The 13,917-nt window shown below is 34.6% G+C and overlaps 1 protein-coding gene across 1 annotated transcript; it reads right to left on the bottom strand.

Moving 5' to 3' along the window:
* Window positions 1-6,670: 6,670 nt before the first annotated feature.
* On the bottom strand, window positions 6,671-13,628 carry Ccng1 (cyclin G1). The gene is made up of 6 exons (XM_005325414.5): window positions 13,365-13,628; window positions 12,079-12,342; window positions 9,845-10,098; window positions 9,382-9,460; window positions 9,203-9,301; window positions 6,671-8,981 (listed from the first exon to the last, which is right to left on the bottom strand). The coding sequence occupies exons 2-6, from the start codon at window positions 12,340-12,342 to the stop codon at window positions 8,790-8,792; spliced, it is 888 nt and encodes a 295-aa protein (XP_005325471.1). The 5' UTR covers window positions 13,365-13,628; the 3' UTR covers window positions 6,671-8,789.
* Window positions 13,629-13,917: the final 289 nt, after the last annotated feature.

Genomic DNA, 13,917 nt, shown 5'->3' with positions numbered 1-13,917 from the left:
ATATGTGTAGTACATCTGTGTGTATATCTATATATAAAATTATATGTAAAACCATATGACTTCACACCTAAACTTTGAATCCAAATCTCATCAGGTTCATTTTACTTTTATCTCTTTTTATCTTTAAAACTCCCATAGCTGTAAGAAGTCTCATTCCTATTATACTTAATCTGTTTGACTACCTGTCATAGGTCATCTCACAGGGAGATCTAATATTCTATGCTGAGCAGGGACATCCTCCTCATCATCTCTGAACCCCAATACTTAACTCTGGATCACTGTAGCCTGTCCTCCTCTGATGCCTACTTTGTTCATTTTACCTAGTAATTTCAGGAATGAGTTGTTCTTTTAATTGGTTTCTTTTTGGCATTTAGTTTTATAGGAAAATTTTAACTTTCTGGGGTATAATTCAGTGAAATTTAGCACATGTATAGATACATGTGAACAACTTCATAATCACCCTAAAACAGTTCAATCACTAAAAATACCCCTATGCTATCTTTGTAGTCACCCCATACCTCCCAATCTCTAAACTTTGTAAACCACTGATCTATACATTTTTGTCTTCTCAAGAATATATAATATAGCCAGGCATAGTACTGCATGCCTGTAATCCCAGCAACTTGGGAGGCCAAGGCAGGAAGAACACAAGTTTTAGGTCAGTCTCAGCAACTTAGCATGATTCTTGTTTCAAAATAAAAAGGGATGGGAATATAGCTCAGTGGTAAGGCACTCCTGGGTTCAATCCCCAGTATCAAAAAAGGTATGCATTTAAATTATAAATGGGATCACTTAATTTTTTAGAAATAGCTTTTATTGACATAATTCACATACATTTCAACGAAAGTATATAACTCAATATGCACAGTATATATAGCCATTACCATAGTCAATTTTAGAATATTGTCATTTGAAATAAAATCCTTGTACGCTTTTTTTTAAAAAAAAATTTTAGTTGTTGACGGACCTTTATTTTATTTATTTACATGTGGTGCTAAGAGTTGAACCCAGTGCCTCACACGTGCTGGGCAAGTGCTCTGCCACTGAGCCACAATCCCAGTCCCCCCAAACCTTGTACACTTTAACAGTCATCTCTTCCTGCCTCACCAGCCAAGCAACCACTAATTTATTTTCTTTTTTTTTTAAATTTTTTTATTGTTGGTCGTTCAAAACATTACATAGTTCTTAATATATCATATTTCACAGTTTGATTCAAGTGGGTTATGAACTCCCATTTTTACCCCGTATACAGATTGCTGTATCACATCAGTTACACTTCCATTGATTTACATAATGCCATTCTAGTGTCTGATGTATTCTGCTGTCTATCCTATTCTCTACTATCCCCCCTCCCCTCCCCTCCCCTCTTCTTTCTCTACCCCCTCTCTAATTTATTTTCTGTTGCATAGATTTCTCTGTTCTAAACATTTCATATATGTGGGATCAAATAATATGTGGATTTTGGTTACTGGATTATTTTACAACAGCGTTTTAGAGGTTCATCTGTGTTCTAGCATATATCAGTATTTCATTTTTATGTCTGAATGTTCCATTGCATGGCTCTATCATACTTTGTTAATTCATTTGTAAATTGATGGGTGTTTGGGGGTGTTCCATCTTTTATCTGTGCTTTATATTGCTGCTATAAACATCTGTGTAGAGGTTTTTATGTGCATATGTGTTTTATATGGAATAGAATTTTCAGGTTATGTTTAATAATTTGAGGAACCATTAGATTGTTTTCCAAAGCAGTTACATCATTTATTCCCATCAGTGGTGTACCAGAATTCCAGTTTCTTCACATGCTTGCCAATACTTACTTGACTCTTGGAATCTAGTTATTCTGGTGGATATAGAGTGATAGTTCTTTGTGGTATCTCTGATTTGCATTTCCCTAAAGCCTATGTCAGTCTTGCGCTTATTGAACATTTGTGTATCTTCCCTGGAGAAATGTTTTTTCAAATCCTTTGCCCCATTTTGTTTTTGTTTTCCTTTTTTTTTTTTTTTTGATACCAACAATTCAACCCAGGAGTGCTTAACCACTGAATCACAGCCCCCTTTTTATTTTATTTTTAAATTTTGAGACAGGTCCTTGCTAAGTTGTTAGGCTGGCTTTGAACTTGCATTCCTCCTTCCTTAGCTGAGCTTTTGGGATTACAAGTATGTACCACCACACCCGCCCCTTTGCCCATTTTCAAATTGGATTGTCATATTATTTAAAGTTCTTTATATATTACCTCAAATATCTGGTATATGATTTGTAAATTGTCCTGTGGGTTATTTTTCACTTTCATGATGGTACCTTTTGAAGCAGTGAAGTTTTTAATTTTGATGAAGTCTAATCATCATGTTAGTAGATCATGCTTTTGGTATCATATCTCAGAATGCTTTCCTTAAACCCAATCATAAGGATTCTTTCCTTTGTTTTTGTCTTAAAGTTTTATGATTTTATGTTTTACATTTAAATCAGTGGGCTGTTTTAAGTTAACTTTGTATAAGGTATGAAGTTTAGGTGGAGGTGATTTTTTTTGTATGTGGCTATTCATTTATTTCAAAATGATTTGTTGAAAAGACTATCCATTCCCCAGTGAATTCTCTTTGCACCTTTGTTCAAAAATCAGTTGTTATATATTTATGTGTTTTTGTATGCTCTTTTCCATTGAACTATGTGTAGATCCTTTAAAAATACCATACTGCCTGGATTATTATAGCTTTATATTGCAATTGGTTAGCATGATTCCTTCAACTTTATTCCTTTTCAGAATTGTTTTGGCTATTTTATTTCCTTATCTTTCTATATAAAGTTTAGAATCAGCCAGGCAATATCTATGAAAAAATCCTTGTAGCTTTTTTTTGGCAGTACTGAGAATTAAATCCATGGAGCTCTTTCACTGAGGCACATCCCTAGCCCTTTTTATTTTGAGACAAGGTTTTGCTCAGTTGCTAGACTGACTTGGAACTTTTGATCCTCCAGCCTTAGTCTCCTGATTCCTGATAGGGTTTTGAATGGAATTGCCTGAGTCTTTCAATCCAAGAACATTAAGTATCTCTCCATTTAGCTCCTTTTTGATTTCAGCCTTCAGCATTTTGTGTTGTTTGTAGTTTATCTATTTTGTTAGATTTATTCCTAAGTGTTCATTTTCAGGGAGGAGATACTGTAAATGTTTTTGAAATTTGGGTTTTCATTTGTATATTACTAGCATCTACAACAAATATGTTAGAGTTTTGTTTGTTGACTTATAGTCTGTTACTTTACTACACTCAATGATTAGTTCTAGGAGTTTTTTGTTCTTATTGTTATTGATCCCTTCCTTGAGTTTTCTACATAAACCATAAATAGGAAGTTTTATTTTATCGTGTTTAGTCTATATACCTTTTATTACTTTTTCCTGCCTGGTACACCAGCTAGAACAATAAAGTGGAAAAAGTGATCTTATCTGTTCTTTAGGGTTTTGAAAGCATAGCTTTTCATCATTAAGTAGGATATTAGCTGTACATTTATTTTGTTCTGTTTGTTACTGGGGATTAAACCAGCAGTGGGGTGGGGGGCAGAATGAGGGGGGCGGTACTCTACCACTGAGCTACCTTTCCAGTTCTATCTATACATTTACAGCTTTATATTATTATTATTTTTTAATTTTAAGACAGTGCCTCACTAAGTTGCTGAGGCTAGCTTCTAACTTCAATCTTCCTCACCCTCCTGGGTTGCTGGGATTATAGACAGGAGCCACTGTGTCCAATTAGCTGTAGTTTTTTCATACATAATTTCATCAGATTGAGGAGGTTCCCATCTATTGATTTCTAGTTAGCTGAGCTTATTATCAGAGTATGTTGAATTTTCTCAAATGATTTTGCTTTGATCAAATGTTTTTACCCTGTTTAGAACATTAATATGGTGTCTTTATATTGATTTTTAAACTTTGAAATTGTTTATCTCCACACCCCCCACCCCAGACTTGGTCATGGATATTGTTCAGTTGATCTATCTAGATTTAATTTCCTGAAAGAGACACTGTAGAATCTTAATCCTTTATGAATTTGCCAGAAAGATTTTAAATAAGCATTTATTTTTAAAAAAATAATTATATAATTTATTTAAGCTATCCAGTTCATTTTGGTTAAGTTTTAGTACTTCTTGTCTTTCAAGGAATTGGTTTAATCCTGGCACAGTGGTGCTTACCTGTAGTCCCAACATCTCCAGACGCTGAGGCAAGAGAATTGCAAATTCAAGGCCAACCTCTACAACTTAAATAAACAAAAGGGGCTGGGGCTATAGCTTAGTGGTGGAACATCCCTGGCTTCAATACCTAGTACAAAACAAAAACATAAAGAATTGGTTCATTTTACTGTGATTGTATTTGTTCATATTTCTTTGTGTTCTTTGAATGTCTTTAATGTTTATCAGTTTTATTCTTCTTTTCATTTTTAGTACTAGGGATTCAACTAGTATGAACTATAGCCTTTTTTATTTTTTGAGACAAGTTCTCATTAAGTTACTGAGGCTGGCCTGGAAATTGTAATCCTTCAGTCTCCCAAATTGCTGGGATCATAGGCAAGTGCCACTGTCCCAGCGTTTTTACTCTTTTCAAATAAGTGATTTTTAAGTTTGTTAATTTTTGTCTAGTGTTGGTGTTGAATTTCATCAGTTCCTCTGTTTTTTTTCTTCCTTTTGCTTGTTTTGGGTTTTATTTTTTACCCAAAGTTAAAGCTTATTGATTTAGACTCTTTTTCCTATTCAATAGAAGCAGTTGATGCTGTAATTTGCTGAGTATTAGTTTAGTTGCACTCTACAGTGTTATTTTCATTTACACTGTTTAAATTATTTTCAAATTCCTTTTAAGGCTTCCTTTTAGAGCCATGAATCATTAATCTTTAATTTCCAAGCACTTGCAGATTTCCCTATTGATTTCTATTTTATGTTCAGAAAACATTTTATTATTTAAGATCTTTTAAATTTGTTAAGATTCTTTTTAAGATCCATGAAAGGGTCCTTGGTGTGACTATTTACATGTGCTTGAAAAGAATGCTTAGGAAGCATTTTTAAGATGGTTTAAGTCAGATTTGGTTGGTGGTTTTATTCAGTTCTACATTTTTGCTAGTTTTCCAATAATTCTATATATTACTGACAGGAATGTTTTAATTCCCTAACTGATTTGACCATTTCACTTTTCAGTGTTGTCAGTTTGATTGATGTATTTTTAAGTTGTGATATTCTGTGTCTACAACTTTAGGATTTTCATTTTAGTCAGTCAATTGCTTTATCATTGTATGTCCATTATCCTTAGTAATTTTGGTTGCTCCTCAGTATACTTTGTTGAATTGACATAAAAATTGTTTTATCTTCTAGTTCAATTATTTTGTTTACTGTTTTGGCTTATGTAAAGTTGTGTCACAATTTGGCAGTGTATAAGCAATGACATCTTACAAAAATTAATTACTGTAAAATTCTCTATTATTATTGTCATGATCATAACAACACTGAAGTTAATGTGGCTAGAATTAGTTTTGTTAGAAATTACAGTTTCACATGAGTCCAATGAATCCTCTATTTCCAATTAATCTATATTACAAGGTAATGTAAGAGGTAAGAGTATGGTAAGAACATGGCCTCTGGAGTCAGAACTGCCTGGATTTGAATTCCCCCTCCAAGTACCAAGTAAGTGACCAGAGGCAAATCATTTAGCTTCTCTGTACTTCTACTTCATTTGTAAATTTGGATGGCCTCACTCACTTTAGAGAATTACACATGATGACTCATATAAAACATGTAGTAATAGTACCTGACAACAAAAACTGCCATTGCCAGCTTTAAAATATTAGTTAAGGGTTGGGAATGTAGCTCAGTGGTAGAACGCTTGGCTAGCATGCACAAAGCACTGGGTTCAATCCCCAGCACTACAAAATAAAAGAATAAATAAAAATGACTTTATAAAAAAAAGTTAGCACAGAAATAGCTCTAAGGATAGTAGTGTGTAGTATATCTCAATTTAGACAGCATGTTTCATAATTAGAAAAACAATCAGGTAACTTTTTAAAAAATAACACTATTAAAGGTTTTTTAAATGTCTAATAGGAGTCAAGTGCAAAAGAGTTTTTTCTTTGATCAGTAATTACTGGCAATGTCCACATTATAAGATATCTTATTAGTTGTAGTTAAATATTAATAATTTGAGATCATATATTGTTTCTATTGAACAATAATCACCAACTGATCCAACCAGGATTAACATAATTAGTCACTTTGCTGCTGGAATGCTAGTTAATTAGGTTGAGAGGGTTTGCACAAAACTTGGGGTGGGGGAATCACAGTCTTTGGGATAGGAGTCCCATGTTGCCTTCAAAGCAATAAACCTTTCTCTTTTTTCTCAGAACAAAAAAGCTTCAGGTGGGTGGAATCTACATCCATAGCAGTGATGAATCTAAACGACAAAAGTGATTAATATTGCACAAACATCTTTTTAATGCATTAAACATTAACTTGTTGTATCAAAATATTACAAAGTGTCAATTAGGTAGTGGCTGTACATTAAAAGAGATTTTAATTTCTGCTTTCATGTATCTTTAGTAAAAAATTTCAATATACTAAATAGAGACAGATCTTTTATCATTTTTATTATTTTATTACTATGCTAAAATAATCAGAAAAGGAACAAAACCACCCAGCAAAGGATTGCATTTCAATAATTTTATTGAAAGGTATATTCCTTAGTACCAAACATAATGGTAGTTTGTTAGGTTACATCTGTCAACTCAAAATTAACACTGATGTTTTCAAAATATTGAAATATCAATCTTTTGGGAAAACTGAAAAGTTATCCTTGACATACCTTATAAAAGTTAAGGATAAAATAAACTGTGGTTCTTTGGTTTATTTTTCAGTGCTTATATATCCATAACATTGTCAAAATTGGTTACAGCCTTTCTGGATAGACTCAGGCTACACACTACACTGAATCATTGCTTACAACACTTTAACATGGTATGTCTCCTTATATTCACACGCTGATCTGGAGAATAGTGAACACTACCTCAGAGATCTCATAATTAGAAGTTGCCTACGTAAGACACAATAGGGGCATTTGTGAAAGTATATTTTCTTAACCCATTATATCCCATCCTATATACAGGACACCTAAAAATGAAGGAGTTTTATAGGGCTCCTATAAAATTCTATAGGTTTTTATAGGTGCCCTGTATATAGAATGATGGGACATAATGGGTTAAACAAAATTTTACATTAGAAGCAATGGCAGTTGTCTGTAGTAAAAACTTTGGGGAGTGCTTTATCTGGCCTAAATTTAACTTTAACAGGGTAAAGCAACTTTTCAAAGTGTTAATTTATTTTGAGTTACTAATATAATAGAAACATTTTCTTAATGAGGCAGTAAATTCTATGTAAAAGTTTTTATATCATGAATACAAACATCACCTGTTTCTAGAAGAAATATTAAAGATAATGATTATGCCAAATTTACTAGGTCTATAATTTTTGCTTTATATAAAATGCCCTCAAATTTAAATGTAATTCTCATATAGCATTGAACCCTCATCTCTGAATTATCTATTACTTGAATTATAGGTGCCAAGAAATCATTTACATTGCCTAGACTGTTAACCCTTATCTTGCCTTAAAGTGCTTTTGTGAAATGTTCATTTTTGATGTAAATCTGATAATTTAAGTAGGTTACCATTTCAGTACCACCTAAATACAACATATTGATCTGTACAGAAAAATCAATGTAGGAAATGAAGATTCACAGTTTACCTTCCCATGCTTATAATCACTGTTTCACATTTATGCCTTTAGCTTCATTTGAATGCTTCAAAGGTGAATTTAATCTAAACATTATTTTACTACATCATACTATTAGACAGTTTTTTTAAGTCCGAGAACATTCTGCTAGGCTTTATAGCTTAAATTCATTATAACATGGAATCCACATCTCAGGGTTCTGGAGAAAAGGCCTCAAGAGAAGAGGTTTTTTATTGCTACAGAAATAGACCTTAAGTAAACAACAACCAAAACAAAAAATCCCAACTTAGCAGAAGTCTGCCTAATTATTACTACAAGTTAACTGTTCATTATTCTCAGATTCATGATCATATGTAGATGTTAAATATTAACATTTTGTTTTAAGAGAAAAAAGATAAATCATTACTGTGAGTTAAGAAATTTAGATGACAAGAATATATAACATGCAGTGGCCAAGTTTACATTTTTTATCATCTAATTACTTCTGAGTAGTTCAACTGCTATAACAATGATACACTGGCAATTTCCCAGTGCAGAGATCATCTCCTTATATTACTCTTTCTTTAAGTATGATTTTTTAAAAATATGGGCCAAATTGGTTTTTTGTTTGTTGTTTGTTTTGTTTTAATGGATATTTTTGGTCCTCTTATCCTACTTAGGCTTATATAACTTTAAATGAGCTAAAGCTTGGGTTATGCATACTGCAAGATGATTGGCGGGGGTTCCTATTTCAGTGCTACTTTACAAATTTGGACTATCTATCATTGAGGATGTTTTCTAAGCTGATAATTTAAATGGTCATTAAGTGAAACAAACATATTAGAGGTTGGATAATTCCTTTCTCTAAGGGTGTTGCACCTTATATGTAGGAAATGCTTTCAAATATTAGCTGACTAGATCAATGTCATTTTTCCCTCTGCTATTCCAACTCCATTTTGCTTATTTTGAAAATAATATTGTAATTTTTCAATTGTAGAAGAAAATTATGTCATTGGAAAAATTTCTCTATATGAAGAATAACAACCATATTTGCCAGTTAAGGAACCGTTTCAGGAATTGTTGGAAGGTGAGTTATTTTATAGTAACTATGCTTCAGTTGCCGTGCAGTACGTCCAGAAACAATCCATTTCAACTTCTGAACATTGGGTTTGGAACACTTGTTTGATGAATATTCAGTTAAACACTTGGATACAAGCTCCTGCCAGAAGGTCAAATCTCTGCCATGTATCTGCACATAAAATTTTAAAAGTTATTAATGAATTAAAATAAAGTCTTGTATTTAACTACAGTAACAAATACAGCCTACTAACATGTGTCTTTCCTTGTCAAAAATGATTCAAGGCTAGCTACTTAAGTTTCAAATAAACACATTTTATTTCAGGAGATAGTACAAGTGGTCAAGTTTCTTTCACAGTTGTTAATAGGATTTAAGCTATGACCTTGACATACCTTGGAATGTTTCTGAAGACATTCTACTCCTTCTGTTAACTCTACACAGTTCTGTGCTTGAATCTCCAAAGCTATGATGGACAAAGCCAACACAGAAGGCTGAAAAGAAATAAATATAATATAAATGTCAAATATAAAAACAGATCTACATAAATGTTTACTCTTTATAAAATATTTACCTTTGCTTTAGAAAATATGATCCTGCAATGACATGCCTTAAGTTGAGCTTCCAGTCTTTCAAAATTAAGGCTATTTCTCCTTTAAAAAGAAAATGGAAGTGATTTTATTATATCTAGTCAGGAACAATTTTTAAAAAAATATTGAAATCTATTTTTAAAAACAATACGCACATTTATCATAAGAAGTCATTTGAAGTAAAAGAAATTTCCCTTTTAATCAGAGACATTAAGTTTTTAACCTGAGTTTTAAATGATTTGAGCCAAAAATAAATAAAATGAACAGAATCTTGCCACAAATATCAAGATTTATTTTCATTTTAATCTATTTCTGTACCTATTGAATGTTCTTTTCCTATAAATCTGAATTAGGTGCTACACTGTTACAAATATTGATTTTATGCAATATATAGACAATATCATTCAAATTTCTAAAGTTCATTTGTTCAAAACAAAGTGCACATACCTTTCAAATGGCAAGTTCTCTTGAATGAGTGAGTAATAGAGTTGCAGAAATTGAAAAGCAGTAGTAGCTTTAACTTTCCAACACACCTTCTCCAATACAATCTTTTCCATTCTCATCAGGTCTGAAACCGTGAATCTATATTGACTTATGCGGATCAAGTCAGTTGCCAATGGGACATTCCTTTCTTCTTCTATTGATTTTACAGCCAAATAAAAGCAGCTGAGTCCAACACACCCAAGGTGCTTGGGCTGTACCTAAAAACAAAAACCAAGCCGATGCGTCTATCATATTTCAATTAATATAGAACAAAGGATAATATAGAACTCAGACTCATCATTATGAGTCATTATACCTAAAATGTAGCCTGTCAACACTACGTACCCCTGTTGGAACTATTTTTTGACCAATATAACTAGTTTTCAGTACAATGTGTGGCTTCAGCATAACAAAATTCTGACTTTAACTGGTCAATGACTTAACACAAGTACTCAAACATGTTATAGCTTATACACAGTTTTCCTTCCAGGATGTTATTTTTTTTTTCCACACTGTTTTTGCAGTAATCAAAAATATTTTAAAAATACTACTATAACATACCATTTACTTTGCTATAAATTTCAATCTACAACAAATCCTTTTTATGTATTTGTCATTTTCTAAATGTCTACAGTGTGAAACTGTAAGGTTTTAATCAATATCTCTGTTCTCCTCTTAGAACATTTTTGAAAAAAATTTTAATTTTTAAATTTTTCTCTTATAAGCCTTTAACAGTAAATGTACACTTCTTTTAAAGCATAATTAATTTTCTTTTTCTTTTCTTTTTTTTAAAGAGAGAGGGGGGGAGAGAGAGAGAATTTTAACATTTATTTTTTTTAGTTCTTGGTGGACATAACATCTTTGTTTGTATGTGGTGCTGAGGATCGAACCCTGGCTGCACGCATGCCAGGCAAGCGAGAGCCACATCCCCATCCCCAATTAATTTTCTTATTATTATGACTTCTCCTATGACTATTATCTGTAGAAACATTCCCACATAAAACTATTATATTTGAAAGACAGCTCTATACTCTTCATTTTGTGAAACACAGACTCAAAGGTAGTGCCCACACATGGTGTCTAAAGAGTTGTTTAATAAGTTTTTCAACCATTCAATTCAACAAATATCTGAATTCTTTCTATACATGATGCATTGTGTTAGCTACTAAAGACTAAAATGTGAGTTTCATTCTAATTTTGACATTATCCAATGATCTTGTGGGTACAGGGAAGGCAGATGTACTTTTAACAGTTAAGCTTTTAAGCTTGAAAGCTACACGGATGTCTTACAGAGAAATAACTATATACCCATACTCCTGGAAAATGATACTTCTTGAAACTGAAATAGTTAAAACAATTAGAATTTGTTATGATTAGTAGAGAAATATATCCTCATTCTTAATCATAATCTAGCATTCTGCCTTTAACAAACTTTGTTAAATTTAAAAAACAACTGTGCATACAGTAGCACTATTCACACTAGCCAAGCCAAGCTATGGAGCCAACCTAGGTTAAATGAATGAAACTGGAGACTCTTGCTATGTGAAATAAGCCAGTCCTCAAAAGTCAAAGGCTGAATGTTTTCTCTGATATGTGGAAGCTAATCAAAAAAATAGGGTGGGGGGGTGTTGGGGGGAGATTTTTTAAAAAAAAAGAATAGAAGAAAGATCAGTGGAGTAGACAAAGGGAAATAAAGGAAGGGAGGAGGGTGGGACAAGGAAAGATAGTGGAATGAATCTGACCTAACTTTCCTATGTACATATATGAATACACTACAGTGAATCTCACCATCATGTACATTCACAACACACTAATTTAAAAAAACTATAAATAGCAGAAAGACCAGTAGAGAATAGGGAACAGATGGGGAGAAGAGGTGAAAGGGAAATACTGGGGACAGAATGAGAACAAATTATAGTCTATGCTTTTATAATTATGTAAAAATAAATCCTATTGTCATGAAGACTCTGCAATTATTTGATATTGGGCTATTTTCCATCTCCTAACTAATAAATGATACATTATTCTTGATTATGGTAAGGAAGCATCTAATACAGTAGTGCACAAAATTCCTATAGTGTTTTGGTTATTTGCTGAATATACAAAAGTTTATGAGTATCAGGCGGAAGCTAGCAACTACATCTCTATCACAATGAACAAAATTAAGAAATATTCAGGGAAATATAGCTTAAACATACCTTCATTTTAGACAGAAATCTGTCCAGCAAATTCACAGCTAGAGAAAATGTCTCCGTGTCGAAGCCAAAGAACTGAGTTAGACTAAGAAGATCTTTTACTTCAAAGTCCCTTAGTCTTGCAGTCATTCTGAGGCCATTATCGTGGGCAGACTCAATTAGCCTCAAGCCACAGACCTTTGGCTGACATCTAGACTCCTGTTCCAACAGGGTATTCAGCTGGTGTAGCAGTTTCTGAGAGTCAGTTGTTGTCAGTACCTCTATCATCTATATATAGAACAAATCCCAGTTAGGAGTAACAGTAGCTCTTTCTGCTTTCCTTGGCTATCTTTGTATTGTGCAAAGAGGTATTCTATAGTACATATCTTCCCTCTCTCAATGGGGCTAGGGAATCTAAATCATTGCAAAGTGCTGTTACATTACCCCTGCCCGCTTCTACAAGTTGGTCACATTGTAAATTCTGAGTTTCTAGAACACAAGAACTATACATTTTTTTAAAATGTAAGTCTTCAAGAAATATTGTGCAAGTTGCTTACTGACAATGGATAACAAATGAACAGACATTGTAAGGCAGGATACCAAAACTTTGGGATCGAACAGTAGCATGTATTGTATTAACAATGTGAACCATTCATGTTACTTAATTTTCCTTAACTTTTATGTAAAGTGGGAAAAAGGTTATTACCTGCACAAGTCTACCTATGCAGATTAAAATGAAATCGTTTAGAGCTTAGCGCATAGGTAGATGCTTAATAATCATTGAACAATAATGAGCGCATTTCCACATCTAAGATGAAGGTAACAATATCTGATTGTAATGATTACACAAGATGATTAAAGAGTGTAGCATGGTGCTCCTAATGGTTGATTTTTATCAGTATTATGGGGGAGACGGTGCTTTGCGGGGCACGTAGTAGGCTGGCGGGGCGGGGTGCGGTAACCTAGTCTGCAAGACGAACCTGGGAATTACTGTAACTGTGCATAATACAACTAAGACCCCGCAACAGTTAAGTCTAGATACGCGGAAGTTAACTAAAGCCTCACATCAATTTAACGACGGGAAGGCAGGACACCTTAGGGTTGAACCACTAACTTCAGGGGTCCTGGAGTGGTCCTTGGGACTGACACCTCAGGAGCACTGAGCCAGTTCCGCCCCTCCAGGCTCAGACTAGCCTGGGCTTGTGCACACACTCTCAGGACTAGGGCGCGGGCCAGACTTAGCCCTCCGCGCGTGCCTCCACCCTGCTTTCCACCCGCCCGAGAGTCACCCGAGACCCCACTCAGCTCACCTTGACAGAGACGGGGGCTCCTCAGCAGTAACCACCCTCCCCGGGCCTAACTCCCACTTCGCCCCAGGATATCAAATCCGAGAGATCGCGAAGGGGAGGGGATTCCAGAGACAGACTGGAAAGGCCCGGGGAGGGGGAGCTGCGGGTGGTGGTTTCAGCAACGCAGCCGAGACGCCTCTGCACTCCTCAGGGTCAGCTCCGAGCCGAAGGGGCCACGCCTGGCCTCCGGAGTGATATATTGGAGGGCGGGCCTTTCCCGCGGGGGAAGCATTTTTGCCGCTGATTGGTGTGGTTCTTTTGATGGATGGCCTCCGTGGCCCAAAGAGGGCTGGTCCATAGAGGCAAAAAAGCTTGGCCAATCAGCGCACACTTCCTATTATAAGGACTCGAATTCTCCGCCCCGTTGAGGCCACGCCCCTACCCCTAAGCGTCTCTCATTGGAGAATTTTCTAAAGGGTCTTCACGCTGGAGGGGGCCGAACTAAATACAACGTGCCAGCGCTTGTCACGGCGGGTCGTTCTGCCGCCTGCCAAACTGTCAGACTATCGTTCCA

This window comes from Ictidomys tridecemlineatus, chromosome 1, assembly GCF_052094955.1.
Source record: "Ictidomys tridecemlineatus isolate mIctTri1 chromosome 1, mIctTri1.hap1, whole genome shotgun sequence".
NCBI lineage: Eukaryota > Metazoa > Chordata > Mammalia > Rodentia > Sciuridae > Ictidomys > Ictidomys tridecemlineatus.
This window is presented reverse-complemented; position numbering and strand designations above follow the sequence as displayed.

Bases quoted from the DNA above. Each gene is read 5' to 3' on its own strand.
- Ccng1 (XM_005325414.5), bottom strand. From the start codon at position 12,342: ATGATAGAGGTACTGACAACAACTGACTCTCAGAAACTGCTACACCAG. The intron at 10,099-12,078 runs GTATGTTTAAGC...TTTTGTTTTTAG, and splicing joins GATTTCTGTCTAAAATGAAG to GTACAGCCCAAGCACCTTGG. The intron at 9,302-9,381 runs GTAAATATTTTA...ATTTCTTTTCAG, and splicing joins TCATATTTTCTAAAGCAAAG to CCTTCTGTGTTGGCTTTGTC.